At 51.6% G+C, this 15,905-nt stretch overlaps 1 protein-coding gene across 1 annotated transcript in view; it reads left to right on the plus strand.

Annotated features, from left to right (window-relative positions):
* The first annotated feature begins 14,315 nt into the window (after nucleotides 1-14,315).
* Nucleotides 14,316-15,905, plus strand: part of GHRH (growth hormone releasing hormone) — a 4,605-nt gene continuing 3,015 nt past the window's right edge. Inside the window, exons 1-2 of the mRNA XM_008071312.2 lie at nucleotides 14,316-14,416; nucleotides 14,686-14,790. Of these exons, the coding sequence (XP_008069503.1) occupies nucleotides 14,334-14,416; nucleotides 14,686-14,790 (188 nt within the window). The 5' untranslated portion in view covers nucleotides 14,316-14,333. The remainder of the gene's footprint in view (nucleotides 14,417-14,685; nucleotides 14,791-15,905) is intronic.

A 15,905-nucleotide genomic window follows, 5' to 3' on the forward strand; every position in this document is an offset into this window, starting at 1 on the left:
CCAGTCTGGGCGACAGAGTAAGACTCCAACTAAAAAAAAAAAAAAAAAACAAACAAAAAAAAAAGAGCAGAGGGGTAAGATATCTGCACATTATCCTTAAGGGGTTCAGAAAAAAATAACAATCATATATTATCTACATATATGTATGATTGCATATATAATCTATACGTAGAGATGGAGAGAGAATGACAGAGCAAATATGACAAAATGTTAACAATGGTTGAATCTGGGCAGATTATATGAGAGTTATTTGTATTATTCTTGCAACTTTTCTAAAAGCTTGAAATGTTTTCAAAATTAAATGTTTTAAAAAATCACATGAATATGTGAAAGATTATCACAATGATGAGCACTATTTTTAAAAAGTGCATAATGGTGTCGAGACCTAAAATGGAGTTGTGTGTCTTAGATAGGGAGGCCAAGAAAGCTTTCTGGAGGCAGCAGCCTTGAGCTGAAGTCTGAGCAGAAGTTGACTGGGGGAAAGAGCTGCCTTCCAGGCAGAGGGCACAGCAGAGGCCATGCAGTGGGAAAGAGCAGAGCACACAGGAGGAACCGAGAAAAGAAACCAGCAGCTGGAGCCAAGAGCCCCCCCACCCCTCCTTCCCTGCCCAATGGCGAGGAGCCGTCAGAGCCAGTGCTCAGGACAGGGCCTCTCTTCTGGCCCAGAACGGGGTCTGTTTTTTTTTTCTCCCCTGCCCCTTCTTGTGCGTCCTTCTCTGGCTCCCCTCTGGCCACTGTTCTTGAGACTCTACTCAAATGCAGTTCCCAGGCCAAGGCCCCAGAATCCCAGGAACATGTGGCAGATTAATCTGCTGGCTTCTCACAGCCCCTTCCCTTCAGCTTCATCTCAGCCTTAAATCCCTGGTCACCAGCCATCAGTCACCTTACCTGCCATTAAGACGAAGCACATGTTGGGCTGTCAGTCCAACTTCTTTCTCATTTGCTTCCTGGGCCTCAGGCAAGCGGCTCCATCTGTGGACGGCTCTGTGCAGCACCTGTGCTGATTTCTGAGTGTTCACAGAGTTGCCTTTTAGATTTCCACTGGGTGGTCAGCCAAGACCAACCCCGGGTGATTCTGAAACAGGAACCTGCATAGTAAGCACGTGGCATCTCCATGGCGCCCTGCATCTGGGTTGTCCAAGCATTTCACGGACGCAGGGCAAAATGGAACCAAATCCTAATAACTCTTTCTCAACCCAGGAAGTGAGCACCATGTCCCTAGGTATTCACTGAGCCAGGAAACTCAGAGCTTGAACACCTTCATTTACAGAACAGCTCAGAGGAGTGAAATATCTCGCCCAAGGACACAGCAACTCTGTCAAGGTACTGGACCTAGAACCAGGCTCCTGATGCCAGAAGAAGGCTGGTGTCCACAGTGGGTCACAAGCAAGTGCAGGCCCTCCCAGGAAGCAGTGTTATGAGCAGTAGTGGTCTAACAGCCCTCATCCATGAATCAAGTGGTTCCTGCAGCCTTGGCGGGAGATGAGCCCTGGGAATCTGACTGGTTGCATTTAGCAATACTGTACTTGTGTTATTTTTATCCAGTTGGTTTCACTTGAGCCCTGGTTCCTATTTCACGTTTATGACTGAAGATCCTTGCAGGAGGAAAAGGGAAGTCAGAAAGAAGAGTCTTGTCATTTGTACTCTGCAGACCTTTTCAGACTTTTTTTTTCCTTTATAACATTTCGTTTCCAGAGCCAGACAAGTCTCTCAAATTTCCACATTTCCAATCCCCTGTTTTCCTTGACTATAATTATCTTTGGAAAATTTAATCCCTTATCATGTCTTTGTGACAATACTGGCTCAAGATAAGTGAGCCTGGTGTCCATCCTGAGGCCTCGTCCAATTGTCCCTCAGTAAGTTCCCTTAATAGGAGTTATTGCTCGATTTTTTTAAGGAATGATAATGGGATTGTGACTATGCTAAAGAAAGCTTATCTTTTTGAGATAGCATGCTGAAATATGTTTGGATGAAGTGACACAAAGTCTGGGATTTGCTTCAAAATATTCTGGTGGGAGGAGGTCAGGAAAACGTGTTCTCTCACTAGACTAGCCTCAGCCTTCTTTCTCTTGCCGGCTCTCCTGCTGCACCTCCCTGACCTTCCCCTCTCATCCCAGGCACCTGGGAACAGGATCTGCCGCCTGGAGACTCGGCAGAGAGAGAGTTTGGGCACTGGAACCAAAGAGGTTCAAGATCCTGGCTTCAGCCCGATGAGCCCAGAAACTGGACAAATCATTTAACTGGGTTCCAGCTTCCAGCAAAGTGGAGATCATAAACGGACAGCAGTCCAGCAGCCTTCTTTTCTAATGGGCTCTTCTTGTCCCCTTTTTCTAATTCTGCTTCCACCTGCCCTGAAGACTTGTAAGCTCCCCAAATTCCCTCCATACCTTTTGCTCCATAAAGACTTTCCCCATGGCTTCAACCACTTTCTCCAAAACTCAGACTGGATCCAGCACCTGTTAGCCATGTCCTTCTGGAGGCCCCATGAGTCCTAAAAACCACAGATGCAAATCGGAGCTATTGCTTCTCCTCTCAACCCGCCGCTCCAGAGCATCCCGATCACCTCCGAGGTCCCACGCCTTCTCAAGACGCCCTCTTTTGCCTCCTTTATCTGTCCACAGCAGGCCCGGAGAACCATCTCCCAGGGCTCTCTCAGCTCCAGTGCCCCCATGCTTCCCACCCCACTGCCAACTCAGGTCCTCAGGATCGGTGGCCTAGACAGCTGTAAACACTTCCTCAGTGGACTGCCTCCCTCCAGGCTGCTGGCAACACTCTCCTTCCAGAGCCATCACTCCAGAGCTTGAAAGCTTTCCCTGAACTCTCCCCATCGAGAACAGGAAAGGTCCACATGCCTTAGCATGGCATTTGACACCCTGCACAGCTTGGCCTTGCATATGGCTCCAGAATCATCTGCATTCCTGCAGATAAAGCCCCAGGCCTGAATTTCTCAGTCTGTGGTCTCTCATGCCTGTATCAGAACCACTTGGGGCCTTGGTTAAAGATCCAGAACGCTGGGCCCTTTCCCAGATGAGTGAATCTAGGGTCCAGGTCCAAAGCACACACAGACCTGAGGCCCCTCCCTCCAACCACACCAGCAGTCACCAGCCACCTAGCGGCCCCCGGTCTTTGTTCTTGCTGGAGTCATTTCCCCCCTTTCCTTAAGTTCAGGTGAAATGTCCTGTCCTCTGCAAAGCCTTTCTTGCCCCTTAGCAGGGTGAATGCCCTACCCACTCGGCTCCCACAGCACCTTGTACACTCCTCTGCTATGTGTGTCATGCCATATGGAATTGTCTGCTTGCCTGCTGTTCACCAAAGCAAGTCCACAGAATGCCTGGGCCCCCAGCATAGAGAATGGCACATAACACTACTTGATAAATATCAATTCATTTGAAGTGTGTCTTCTTCTTTCTTGGCTCCTGAACACCAAACACAGTGCTTAGCACCCAGTAGATGTTATTACATCAGTGTCTGTTGGATGGATTTCAAAAGGATAAAAGGAAGCAGAATGAATGACAAAATATGCAAATAAGGAATGATGACTTTTCACCCTCAATTGATATTCTGGACTACTTGTGAGCTCCTGGGACCATCACAAATCGGAAGGATGTGTGAATTGGGTCAGAGGTCCAATGGGGTCCCGGTACCTCTAGCTCCAGGTTCACAGGTGAAATCACCAGACCAGGGTTCTGATGTTAATCAGAAATGTCACTATCACCATGACAAGTGCACGTGAAAAGTCCAGTGCCATCTTCCGTCAAGTGTCCCTGTCATCAGCCACAGGAAACCCTCACTTGTCACACTTGTCGCTCCACCTCACAGGACCACAGAGACCCTGCTGATGCTCTCCAGCAGAAATCTGATTCTGGTGAGCAGCTGGCAGACATCAGCCTGAGGACACTAAGGCCAGGGCAGAAGCTGGTGCTGCTCAGGTTGGCGAGCGTGTCTGGAGGCAGAAGAGCATCACTCCTAAGGCCAGCTTCTCGTTTACTGTCTCTGTGAGGTTGGATGAGTTTCCCAATGTCTCCAAGACTCAGTTTCTTCTACCACAAAATGAGAACACTGTGTTCCTAACCCTCAAGTCTGCTGAGTGAGATCATGTGTGTTACATGATAGCACATAGGTGTTATCACTGTACCACTGGGGTCCAGGGCAGCCATACTCCCAGAAGTGATTGAGTGGCGGTGACTGGGGCTGACCCAAGGTGACGGGAGTCAGACAGGAAGCCAGGTGCCAGCTATGGACTGGGGATTCTGGGTTTTAGAGGACAGCACCAGCTCCAATCAGGGCCCAGCCACTAGGAGTCAGGAACTGGGCAGGGCTGGGTGTGGAGGTTGATATTTCCTCTGCACTGTGGCCTGGGCATTCAGGAACCAAATGATACAGAGTTGGGGAAGCCCAGGAGACTGGGAGCTTCAGACCCTTGAGGGAAACCCCAGTGACTGCCTCTAGTCTAGGGCTCTTTGGGCCTGACTCTGAAGCCCGGGTTTGCTACAGTCAGGGCTACTGGGGTTCCCTTAACTGCACTGTGACCACAGAGAGGAAGTAAGGCCATAACCCAAACCCTGGCATGTCATTGTAATTTCTAATGGGAAATAGAAACTGGAAATTGGAGTCCTAGGCAGACCTTGGGTTTTGCCTGTAGACACCAAATAATAGAATCTTTTCTCGCTGTATCTGCAGGTCCTTCTGTCACTTAGAGCCTCCAACTCAGAGAATCCAAGTGAGGGGGGCCTCCCGATGGCTGCTCCCTCCTTGCTGGACTGTGTTCTTGCTGATGAGCCAGGCATAGGGGAACCCCCCACCCCATGACACACGTTCTATTTTGGGTGGGGCAGGGTCTGGACTTGGGGATCACAGCGCCCCCATTAATTGGAAATAGCAGTGGGAACCTGGGGCAGGAACGAGGCAGGGGCAGATGAGGGGCTTGAGTGGCTGAGGAAAGGGCAGCAAGACAGATCTGATCTTGACCTCTTGATGGTCCCAGGATTTAACAACGAACAAAGCCCCTGGGGCCTCTGGTGTGGGTTGTGAACCCTGACATACTGATAGCTGGGGAACAGTGACATCTCTTGGCCACCTGCAGCACAGTCCTCTCTGTCAGAAGCCTGAGGCTGTTAGAATCCTTCCACAAAGAGGGTTTAGCCTCTGGTCCAGTTGGTCTAAGTGGAGCCCAAGATTCTGCGTTTCTACAAAGCCCCAGGTGCTGTTGATTTTTCTGACCTATGGACCACACTTTGACAAGCTTTAGGAACTCAAAGATGAATCAGATTTTGTCCCCGGCACCCAAAGGGTCTCAAGAAAGGAGAGTTTTCCACGTATAAAATCACTCACCCACATGACAAGGATGTGGGGAGGATGCTTCTTGGAGTGATGGGATCAAAGGGGCTTTTGAAGGGACATCAGATCTTGACAAGGGAGAGGCTGCTGAGGATCAGTGGGGGTGGCCTCCTGTGGCAGTGTGTTTGGCACCTACACCAGGTCTACCAAGCCCAGATCCAACCTGGTTTCAGAACTGACTTGTGGCAGGACCAGAAGTTCCAAGCAAGGTGAATACTTCTGATATTCAGGGGACTAACATTTCCAAGCAACCCAGAGTTGCTTAATTGATTCATTCAGCACAATCGACATCACCTCTTCATTAAAGAGCTCTTCTGATGACCTCCCCAAATGCAGGCTTTTCAGAAAGAGGTGAAACTCTGCGTCACCATCCAATCCCCAGCCCTTCTGTGTGGGTGGGACACATAAAGGAGGAGAAGTGACCAGATCAGCCGACTTCTCGGAAGAGTACACAGACGTACAAGGATGCCAAGTGACTGCTTGAGGCCACCCAGCAAGCCCACGCCACTAGAACCCTGGTCACCTCACACCGACAGTACCCAGGAGCGCTTATCTGACATCTGCTGCTGGTGACTCCATAGAAATCGGCCTAGAAGGGCAAGGGGAGGGCCAAGGGTGTCTGAGAATCTGGGGTCCAGGCCTCCCCTTCCTTGCACAGTGGCCTCAGGCTGGGAACACTGCCATGATCCTGGGAAGACGCTGAAAGCAGCTTTTACAGAGCAGGGGTCTGAGACCTCAGACAGGCCCCTTTTGTGGACTCCCTTTCCCTCCCCAACCTCTGGCTGGCTGCCTTGAGGGTCACCCTCTCTGAATGGCTGACTCTCACACACTGGAAATTTGCAACACAAATGCACAGCTTGTCTCTTGAGCCTCTGTCTCAGCCTTCGGGGCTTTTTACAGCCTGCCTTTCTCTGGGGTGCTTGTTTTCCCGCAAGCTCCCTGGCCACTAGATGCAGCCATGATCGCTAATTAATGCCGGGTTAAAACACGTCCTGGGACAGCAGGCTGTGCAGCAAGCAAGGCGTTCTCACCAGCTCTTCTTTGAGGACAAGGATGAGGTGGTGGGAACCAGTGGAGGGGGCTGGGCTTTCATTCTGGCTCTCTCCCTCCCTATCCTCTGTCTCAATGGGTTTGAGAATTTACTGCAAATAAAGCCTGTCACCAAGATGGCTCAAGCTCTCCATAGCACCACGCTGCCTGGCTTTCAGAGCTCAGCTCTGCTCTGCTCATCAGTTCTACACTAACAGACACGACTTGCCAAGACATGTATCAGACACCCACAACACGGGAACGTGGGTGTTATCACTCCCATTGTACAGATGTGGTAGCTGAGGCTCAGAGAGATTAAGAGGTTAAGATCACCCAGAATCACACACCCTGCAAGCTGGGTTTCATATCCAAATTCATTTGCCACCTAAACCCATGCTCTGTGCTCCTCCTGTGTGATGTTGGGCTCCCAGCTCTGTGTGACTTCTCAGTTCTTAGGGCATTTATGATGTATCCCTCCCTGGATCTACCTGCAGCTCTTGGAGGATAAGCACTGTCCACACGCTCTACCCTCCCCACAGCACCCAAGAACGTGCCATGAAGGCCCACCCACAACCTTGATGCAGAAATGGGACCAGGCCCCACGAGGTGAACACTGATCCTGCAGATTCTGCGTGGGTCCAGTTGGTGCTCAATAGGGGGCCGTGGGATGGGAAAATCAATGCTCACTTAACAAGCAGCCCTCCGTCACTGGCAGGGAAATGTTAGTGGCACAGCCCTACTTGGAAGAGTTTGGCAGCTTCTTAGAAAATTAAATGTTCAGCCGGGCTCAGTGGCTCAGCCTGTAATCCCGCGCCTTTGGGAGGCTGAGGTGAGTGGATTGCCTGAGCCCGCGGGTTCGAGACCCGCCTGGGCAGCGAGACCTCATCTCTACAATAAATCAAAAAATCAACCGGGCGTGGTAGCGCATGCCTGTAATTCCGGCTACTCGGAAGGCTGAGGCGGAAGGATCGCAAGAGCCCAGCAGGTCGAGGCTGCGCCAGTCTGGGCGGCAGAGTGAGACTCCAACTCAAAAAAAAAAAAGAAAATTAAATGTTCATTCACCATACGATCCCACAGTTCCTTCCTAGGTACCCACCCAAGATCAGTGAAAGCACGGGTTCACACGAGTCTCATACTGAAATGTTCACAGCAGCATCATTCATAATGGCTCCAAACCGGAATCAGCTCCTGTGTCCACCAACGTGAATATAAACTGTCCATATCCATACAATGGGAGAACAAGGAGCAAGCTATTGCTGCCTGGATCAACATTCCCCATCCAAGACATGATGCTGAGTGAAAGAAATCTGACCCAAAGGGTGCATATTGTATAATTCTGTTTCTATGGAGAAGAAAAACTATAGAGACAGAAAACAGATGGGTGGTGGCCTGGGGCTGGGACCCGAGGAGGGATGGGTGGCGCAGGGCTGGGGAAAAACTCAGGGGTGATGGATGTGTTCCAGGACGGGACTGGGAGGTAGTGATGCCATTGTGCAAAAGGATAAAAATTAATGGAACCATGGACTTAAAGCAAGGGAGCCTGTGGTATGTGAGTTATGCTTCAATACAACCGTTAAAGTTCTTTTTAAACAGTATTAGAAGAAGTAGAGCTGGTGGACCAAGAAAGGGCCTTCCGAGAACCTTAGCTTTGTATGGGACACTGCATTTGGCAGTCAGAAGGTTTTTTGTTGTTGTTGTTGTTTTAGAGACAAGGTCTTGCTCTGTCACTCAGGCTTGAGTACAGTGGTACAATGGGCTCAAGTGATCCTCCCTTCTCAGCCTTCCAAGTTACTGGGACTACTGGGAAGCAAGAACATGTGTTGGAGTCCTGGCTCTCCCACGGAGCATGTAACCTTCCATGCCTGGTTTCCTCGTTTCTTGCGATAACAAGAACTATAATGGTAAAAACTCAGTTGCAGCTGGGCTCGATGGCTCAACCTGTAATCCCGTGCCTTTGGGAGGTTGAGGTGAGTGGATTGCCTGATCCCGCGGGTTCGAGACCCACCTGGGCAACTTGACGAGACCTCATCTCCACAATAAATAAAAAATGAGCCGGGCGTGGTAGTGCGCGCCTGTAATTCCAGCTACTCGGAAGGCTGAGGCGGAAGGCTGAGGTGGAAGGATCGCCGGAGCCCAGCAGGTCGAGGCTGCGGTGGCCGGTTGTGGCCTCTGCACTCCAGTCTGGGTGACAGAGTGAGACGCAAACCCCCCCAAAAAAACAAAAACAACTCAGTTGCGAGGCTTGTCCTCTGCCAAGCCTGCGCCGTGTGCATTGTCACCGTGGTGTCACAGGAAAGACACCAGCAGCCTCATGAGCTGAGCTCCGTCACTCCCATTTTACAGATAAGGAAACTGAGACCAGGCATGGCAGCTTTAGAGCAATGCCTGGTGCAGAGTTTCAGTTGGGGCTGAGTTCTGACTCCCAAGGTTTCTCCAGCCAGCTCCACGTGCCCTGCATCTGTGCTCTGGCCCTGCCTCCACACTGGGTGCCCAGCTCTGCACGGTCACCACTGTATCTGTTGGAGTCTCACCCATCCTTGCCAGCTGCACATGAGCCCATTGCCCTGGGTTCCCAACTGCCCCATCAGCCACCTGCTGTCTCTCTTTTTAATAACAATATTTATCTCAAAGCTGTCAGCCACTTTTAGTCCTTGAGGATCTGGCCTGACCCGACTGCTTCATGTCCAGCCAGCGGGGTGGCATACCACTCAATACTTGCTTCTAGCCATCACAGGTTTGCTCATTGCCGTAGAACAGGGCTCAGTGCAGGCTGTGAAGCAGGATCATGAGCTGTCATTTTGAGGCGGGCCTTCCGAAACAACTGCCTTTGACTGCGACCCCCAGAGGTACCTCAGGGGCAGGCAAGGGGTCTCCACTCCCCTCCTTCAGCCACAGCAGCCCCATTTTTAAAACCTGCCTTATGAACTGTTTCTGCAGGAAATTTACAAAGAAAGGGTTATGCCACTTTTTAAAAAGTTTGAAAGTTGCTGTTCTGTGCCAGCTCCGGCGTGTCCAGGCATAGAAACTGAGGCCTGGGGGGTAGAAGTAACTTGCTGAGGATCAGTGAGGTCATGATTGACAGCTCGGGAGAGGCGGCTGGTCTCAAGACTTCGGCTTGGCGTTCCTTCCACACCTCTGCCAGGGCCGCGTGGGAAACCAGAGCTTCTGCCTCGTATACTTTTATGTCATTCTTGAAGAGTTCTTAGCTATAGCCTAGAGAAACCTGGAAACACAGCAACTCTCCCAAGGTTTTCCATCTCCTCTCACTTCACACTTCTCTGAGGCAACTGCTGCTGTCTGGCTGTCTTGACACATGATGATGGGTGCTCCCCAGGCTGGCTGTTGGACTCGGCTGTGACCACAGCAGGTGTAAATCAAATGGAGGAAAATTCTGATAATTGGACGACAGGGGAGATGGCGAACAATTTTCCTCATGAAGGAGAGAAAAACACTTATTTGCGATGGTGTCTGCCCGAAAGTGAAATGAAGTTACCCATGAACAGAACCAACTTATATGAACTTTTTAAAAGGCACATTCATCTCAGAGAAGAAATGAGCCCCTGGAGCATTGCTGTTCTGAATGCTCCAATTATCAGGCAGCAGGTATTACACTCTCTCTTCCTCGTGGAATAATATTACAACTCTGTCTGCCTCCTCGGGGAGGGAAAGTTCCACAGGAGTCTTAATGTGCAAGGGGCAAAGCCTCTTTCCCCAATTGGGGTTTGTCAGTGTGATGCTAAAAATGGCCCTTTGGTGGACATGCGGGTAATTGATTCTGACGTTGGCGACGCTTAGGAAAATGAAGGTATAAATGATGGGAGCACAGTGCAGCTGCGGAGCCAACGCCAGTCTGAGGCCTGAGGACTGGAGCGGTGCCGTGGAGAGGGAAACCTGCCACCACAGAGGTGAGGGGCGGCCCCCGGAGCTGGGTGGGGGTTGGGGGGGAGCAAGAAGCATCGACACTGACGCCAAGGGGCCCTCCACCACCTTCTTTGCCTGTGGACTGCTGAGCACACTCGGGCCACTCTCTGGATAGAACATCCCCTCACAGGAGCTCTGGAACATGCTTTGTTGGTTGGCACCATTTTTGGCCGGTCTTGGGCGCGTGGCACTTCATCCCATGCGGAATGGCAGGTCGACCTGCTCCCGTGCTGCTGAAGGCATGTGAGGTCTCGGTGCTTCTTTGAGGGTATGGGGTGGGCTTCTGGGGAAGACTCGAGTGGGCACAACTCAACATCAATGCCGGCATTCTGCTATGTCTCAGAGAAGAGCCAAGTGGCTGTGCAGATCAATACCACTCATCGACTGCTCAGAACCAAGTCAACATAATTGCCTATAAATTGATAACACTTTACTTCTTGCTCAGTTGCAGCCATACTCTTTGCTGTAGGTTTCAAACACAATCGTCTGCTCTTGAAGCCCTCCGTTACCCTGCTCTGTCTCCTTGCTTTAATCGTCCTGAAGTATTTGTGCTTTTCGCCAGAAGCTGCCTCAAACCCTTTCTAGAAGGTGGGTGTTCCTCCAAATCACAGTTCAAGATGCTCCCTGGTTAGATTTCCTTCAACTTGGAACACTGTTGATGAAACAGTTTATAAACTGGATCAGGATGTCAAAGCTTTGGGGTTCTCAAATTTCAGAGCTGAATACATACGAAAGGTTAAAGATATGCTCTCCTAGATTTTCAAAGTGGCCTTGCAAGGTTTGGTGCTTGAAACCTGACCTCTGTCATTAGCTGAAGAATTCTCATGGCATTCCTGGCATGTAGAGTGGCAAAGTGTGCCAATGGATGTAGACCAGGTGGCCATCTATCCCAAATCCAGTGACCTCAGATAGATCTAATTGCAGAGTCAGTCAGTGCTGCAGAAAGCCAGCTGCCATCACAGCGATAGACCATAAACTCTGAAATGCTTTCTTTCAGTCATTGAAGTGTTGTCAGTGATGCCGAGGGGCTCATGTTACACTTAAGTCACTGAATTTTGGCTCCTTAGCATGTCGTGTGGAATGTGTCTGTCAACAGCTGTTTCATCCTTGGTGACACAACCTCTAATATTACCAGCCAGTGTTTCCCATCTGTGTCCCATGGGATATGCAGCCCTGTGGGTTACCTTCTCACAGCCCAGAAGGAGCTGTGGTGTTGTGCCCTGTCCCTGGGCACATGGTTCGGGCAGATGTTAAGCTTCTTGGTTAACTGCATCCTCCGCCTCCCCCTCAGCCTCCTCTGGGATGAGCCGGGTGTTGTTGTACTTCCTCTGACTTGCCCCCAAGGTCTGCCCTCTTCTAAGGTTGTTTTTGAGTTCCTGAAACCACTTGCTGTTCACAGAGAGATACCAGTCAAGCAGGTGTTCCTGTCTCTACTCTTTCTTCCCCAGAGGTCCAGTGACAAAGAGCAAAACTTTCGGTTTCTCAGAACCACTTCCCATGCGCAGGTGATGAATTCTGAAGTGCCCATGAATAGGGAGCGCTGTGAATAGGGTATTGTATCTGAGAGGTTGCCGCAGGGAGCAGGAGGAAGTCTGCTGCCTGGGAATTGGAGGCCCATTCTAAGTGCCCTCTATGCAACTGACTTGATGGAGGACCCCAGGAAAGACCTCTCTGGGTTCACTTCCTCGGCTGCAAAATGAAGATGGGGCCACCTGCTCTGGGGGCGAGTGTGAGGGAGGGTTGTGGGGTCCAGGAGGGCACAGAGACTGGAAATCACTACAGCAGTCCTAGGGAAAAGGGGCAAGAGGTCGGGAGGCAGAGGGAGGCCAAGAAGGAATTCACTCTGGAGGGTGGGGGGCTCCAAGGGGTTTCTGTGCAGGGGAGTGAGTTGACTGGGGCCTGGATATGCCAAATCTTTATGAGATCAACAGCAGCCAGGCACGGTGACTCACGCCTGTAATCCCAGCACTTTGGGAGGCCGAGGTGAGAGAATGGTCTGAACCCAGGGGTTTAAGACCAGCCAAGGCAACTTGGCAAGACCTCGTCTCTACAATAAATAAAAAAGTTAGCCAGGTGTGGTGGTGCATGCCTATGGTTCCAGCTACCTGGAAGGCTGAGGTGGGAGGATTACCTAAGCCCCGCAGGTAGAGGCTGCAGTAGCCATGAGTGTGCCACTGCACTCAAGCCTAGGCAACAGAGTGAGACCATGACTTTAAAACAACAACAGCAAAGGAGGGACAGTCAGACTGCCGATGGGAGAAGGAGAAGCTTTGGACAAGGGCTCTGCTCGCTTGAGGATCTCCGGCTAAGGAATGTCACTTCTGGAGGGGCAGCCTGGGCCAGGCTGGATGAAGGGGGGCAGATGTGTTGCGGTTCAAGGAGGGCAGAAGCTCCGAGCCGCAGCCTGAGGAGCAAAGACTCTGTCGGGTGCAGAAGTCTGCAGGCTTGTCACTGCCACAGGTGCAGGAGCTAGAGAGGGCACAGCAGTGACTGGCACAGAAGCAGCCCTGCGCAGACACCACATCCTTGGCTTTTCTCTAGTCCCGGTCCTTACCAGAATAGCAGAGGCTTAACACATATTTGCAGAAGGGGATTTGGGCTTGACGAAATGAGAAAAAAATCTCCCACAATAAGAACTGCCTGGAAGTAAGTCAGACTGGCTCGGGGTAGTGAGCTCCCTGTCATTCACCAGTCAGAGCACGAACTGGAGGACAACCAGTGTATGTGCAGGGGGATGCACTTCAGAGGGGGAGGGTGACCACTGAGGCCTGCACTGCTGCCGCCTCCAGCGCTGGAGGTACGTGGGTTGCAGGCCACAGTGAGCAGCCCCTCTGTGTGTTGCCTGGGGGCCCAAGGCGTCCTTGGGTTAGGGGAATGATGCCCTGAGAGGGCAAGTAAGCCCAGAAAAGCCAGGCAATTCCACCAGTGCAGGATGAAGAAGGGCTCGTGTGAAGGGAGGGCTGCTGCCCCACTTTGGGTAGCCCAGCCTCTGGATGGGTCTGTGTCCCCACGGAAGAGCTGCCCTGCTGGGAGGGGAATGCTCACGAGAGACGGGAAGACCCCGTTCCTAGGTGCTGAGTCCAAGGCCAGCTGTGTCCAGGCCGGGGCAAGTCTGGGTTGACAGTGGCACCACCTTCCCCAGCAGAGTTAGGCTCTGTCCCTGCTGACTGCTCTTCCCCTAATTGGGGAGCACGGTATCAACAGTGAAGGTTAATTACATGATCTGTGAAATGATCCTGTCCCCTGGCTCCCCAACCTCTCTGGTCTCTTCCAGGACTAAGGCTTCTCTGTGACATGTTAGTGCCTGGGACAGACTCATAGCCTTTCTCCTCTCTCTCCAACTCCCACAAAGTCAAACCAGAATGAACCTGCCTAAGGAGTCGGTACTAGGTAACCAGCACCAAGGTTTGCAGAGGATCCGCTCTGTGCCAAGCTGCTCAGTCAGGTGCCTCCTCTCCCGTGGCCCTCACAAGGACCCGAGGCAGGAGGCATGGTCACATCTCCATCTCATGCTTAGGAAGCTGAGGCCCAAAGAGGTGCAGCCACTCATCTTGGGATGCACAGCCTGAGACAGTAGTAGAGCGAGGATTTGAACTCAACTTTGTCTGACTCAGAGCTGAGCAGTCGCCCTTGCTCCCCGCCATCAGTGCCACACTGGTGGCAGTGGCTGGGGCGCCAAAGAGAGGTGCTTTCTCCTCTCCCATCCCTTGCTGAGGCCCCAGTCCCACCTCTAACACCTTTGACTATTATCACTGGGTTTCTTTTCAACCCTAAGCAGTTGGCGGCATCGCTTTATCATGCCCATTTCACAGATGGAGAAAACAAAATCAGAACTGGTGACTGGCAGAGGCAGAACTGGAGCCTGGGTCCATTTGGGTTTCAGAGTCCGGGTTCTTCTTCTCATCCACAGCTCCCAGAGGACAAGGACCAAGGCTTGTCGGAGAGCCAAGCCCCGGGCTGGGCCCAGCCAGCGAAGGGCACCCCCGTGGCTGTGGCTGTGCCTCACCCCTTCCTGCCACATTGCAGGCGCCACCCAGGGGTGAAGGATGCCGCTCTGGGTGTTCTTCCTCGTGCTCCTCGCCCTCAGCAGCAGCTCCCATGGCTCCCCGCCCCCCTCCCTGCCCCTCAGGTAAGCAGGCCCCAGATGTCCCCCTCAGCCATCCGCTTGGGGGTGGGCGTCAAAGGACGCAAACTCAAGCCATCGGCTGGCTCAGCTTTCTTCGGGCAGCACTTGCTGCCCGTCCTAGGGAAGAGGGCAGACAGTGAGCTCTGGAGAGGTCAAGTCAGAGTCTCTTCAAGGGTGAGCGGGATGAAGGACAGCAGAAGGTTCTCGCAGCCCCCACAGTCCTCTCGCCTCGCCCCTGCCCCGTCCTTTGACCTCTGACTTCCTTCTCACAGGATGCGGCGGTACGCAGACGCCATCTTCACCAACAGCTACCGGAGGGTGCTGGGCCAGCTGTCTGCCCGTAAGCTGCTCCAGGACATCATGAGCAGGCAGCAGGGGTGAGCAGACTCCTGGTAGTTTCCTCCCACAACCCTGTGCGTCCGAGTCTGGAAGCCCTGCTGCAGGAGGCCAGGGATGGTAGCAGCCGTTTCTGGACTCTCCATAGCAGAAGGGCCTAGGGTCAAACCTCAGCTTACCTTTACACCTACCAGGTGCTTCCTGCTATGCCAGGCTCCAGGAGTGACAACAGCCGACAGTGGTCATCAATTGATCATGACCCTGAGTCAGAAACAAAGGCTCTGCCCTGGGATGTTCACAGATGCGGCATAGCACTGGGCACACAGGATGCCTTTGGTGGCATCAGCCATTCTTCTTAGTTTTGTTTTTTTTTTTTTTAGAAAGCGGGATTGTCCGGGCTCGGTAGCTCAGCCTGTAATCCCAGCGCTTTGGGAGGCCGAGGTGAGTGGATTGCCTGAGCCCGCAGGTTTGAGACCCACCTGGGCAACTTGGCGAGACCGTGTCTCTACAATAAATCAAAAAAATTAACCTGGCATAATAGTGTGCGCTTGTAGTTCCAGCTACTCGGAAGGCTGAGGAGATCGCCAGAGCCCAGCAGGTCGAGGCTGCGGCGGCCGGGAGCGGCCACTGCACTCCAGTCTGGGCGACAGAGTGAGACTCCAACTCAAAAAAAAAAAAAGCAGGATTTATTGAGAGGACAGAAAAGCTCCCACAGTAGGAGGGGAACCAAGGGGTTGCCCTCTTCTTAGTTTTTTATCTCATCTTTGTTACAACCCTGCAAAGTAGGGACTCTTATCTCCATTGTAAGGAGCCGCTAACAACTTCTAAATGCTACAAGACTAGAGTGCGAGAATTAGGACCCAAACAGTCTGACTCTATAGCCTGAACACTTTTGGTTTTTAGTTTGAAAAAATTTCAAACTCACAAAAAAGTTGCACCAACAGTGCTGGACTTCCACTTCCCCTTCTAGTGCCTAATGTTTTAGCATTTTTGCTTTGTCTGTGCCTATAGCTAGAAATCGATCTAGACACATACAAGCTCATATGTACCTTCATCTCATTTTTGCTGAACCATTTGAGAATAAAGTGGTCATTACTTCACTGTCAGGACCTTTACCTTTGGGTACTTCTTTTTTTTTTTTTTTTTTTGTTGGAAT

The sequence above is a fragment of the Carlito syrichta genome, unplaced genomic scaffold, assembly GCF_000164805.1.
Source record: "Carlito syrichta isolate Samal-C Ts95f unplaced genomic scaffold, Tarsius_syrichta-2.0.1 Scaffold314289, whole genome shotgun sequence".
NCBI classification, from domain to species: domain Eukaryota; kingdom Metazoa; phylum Chordata; class Mammalia; order Primates; family Tarsiidae; genus Carlito; species Carlito syrichta.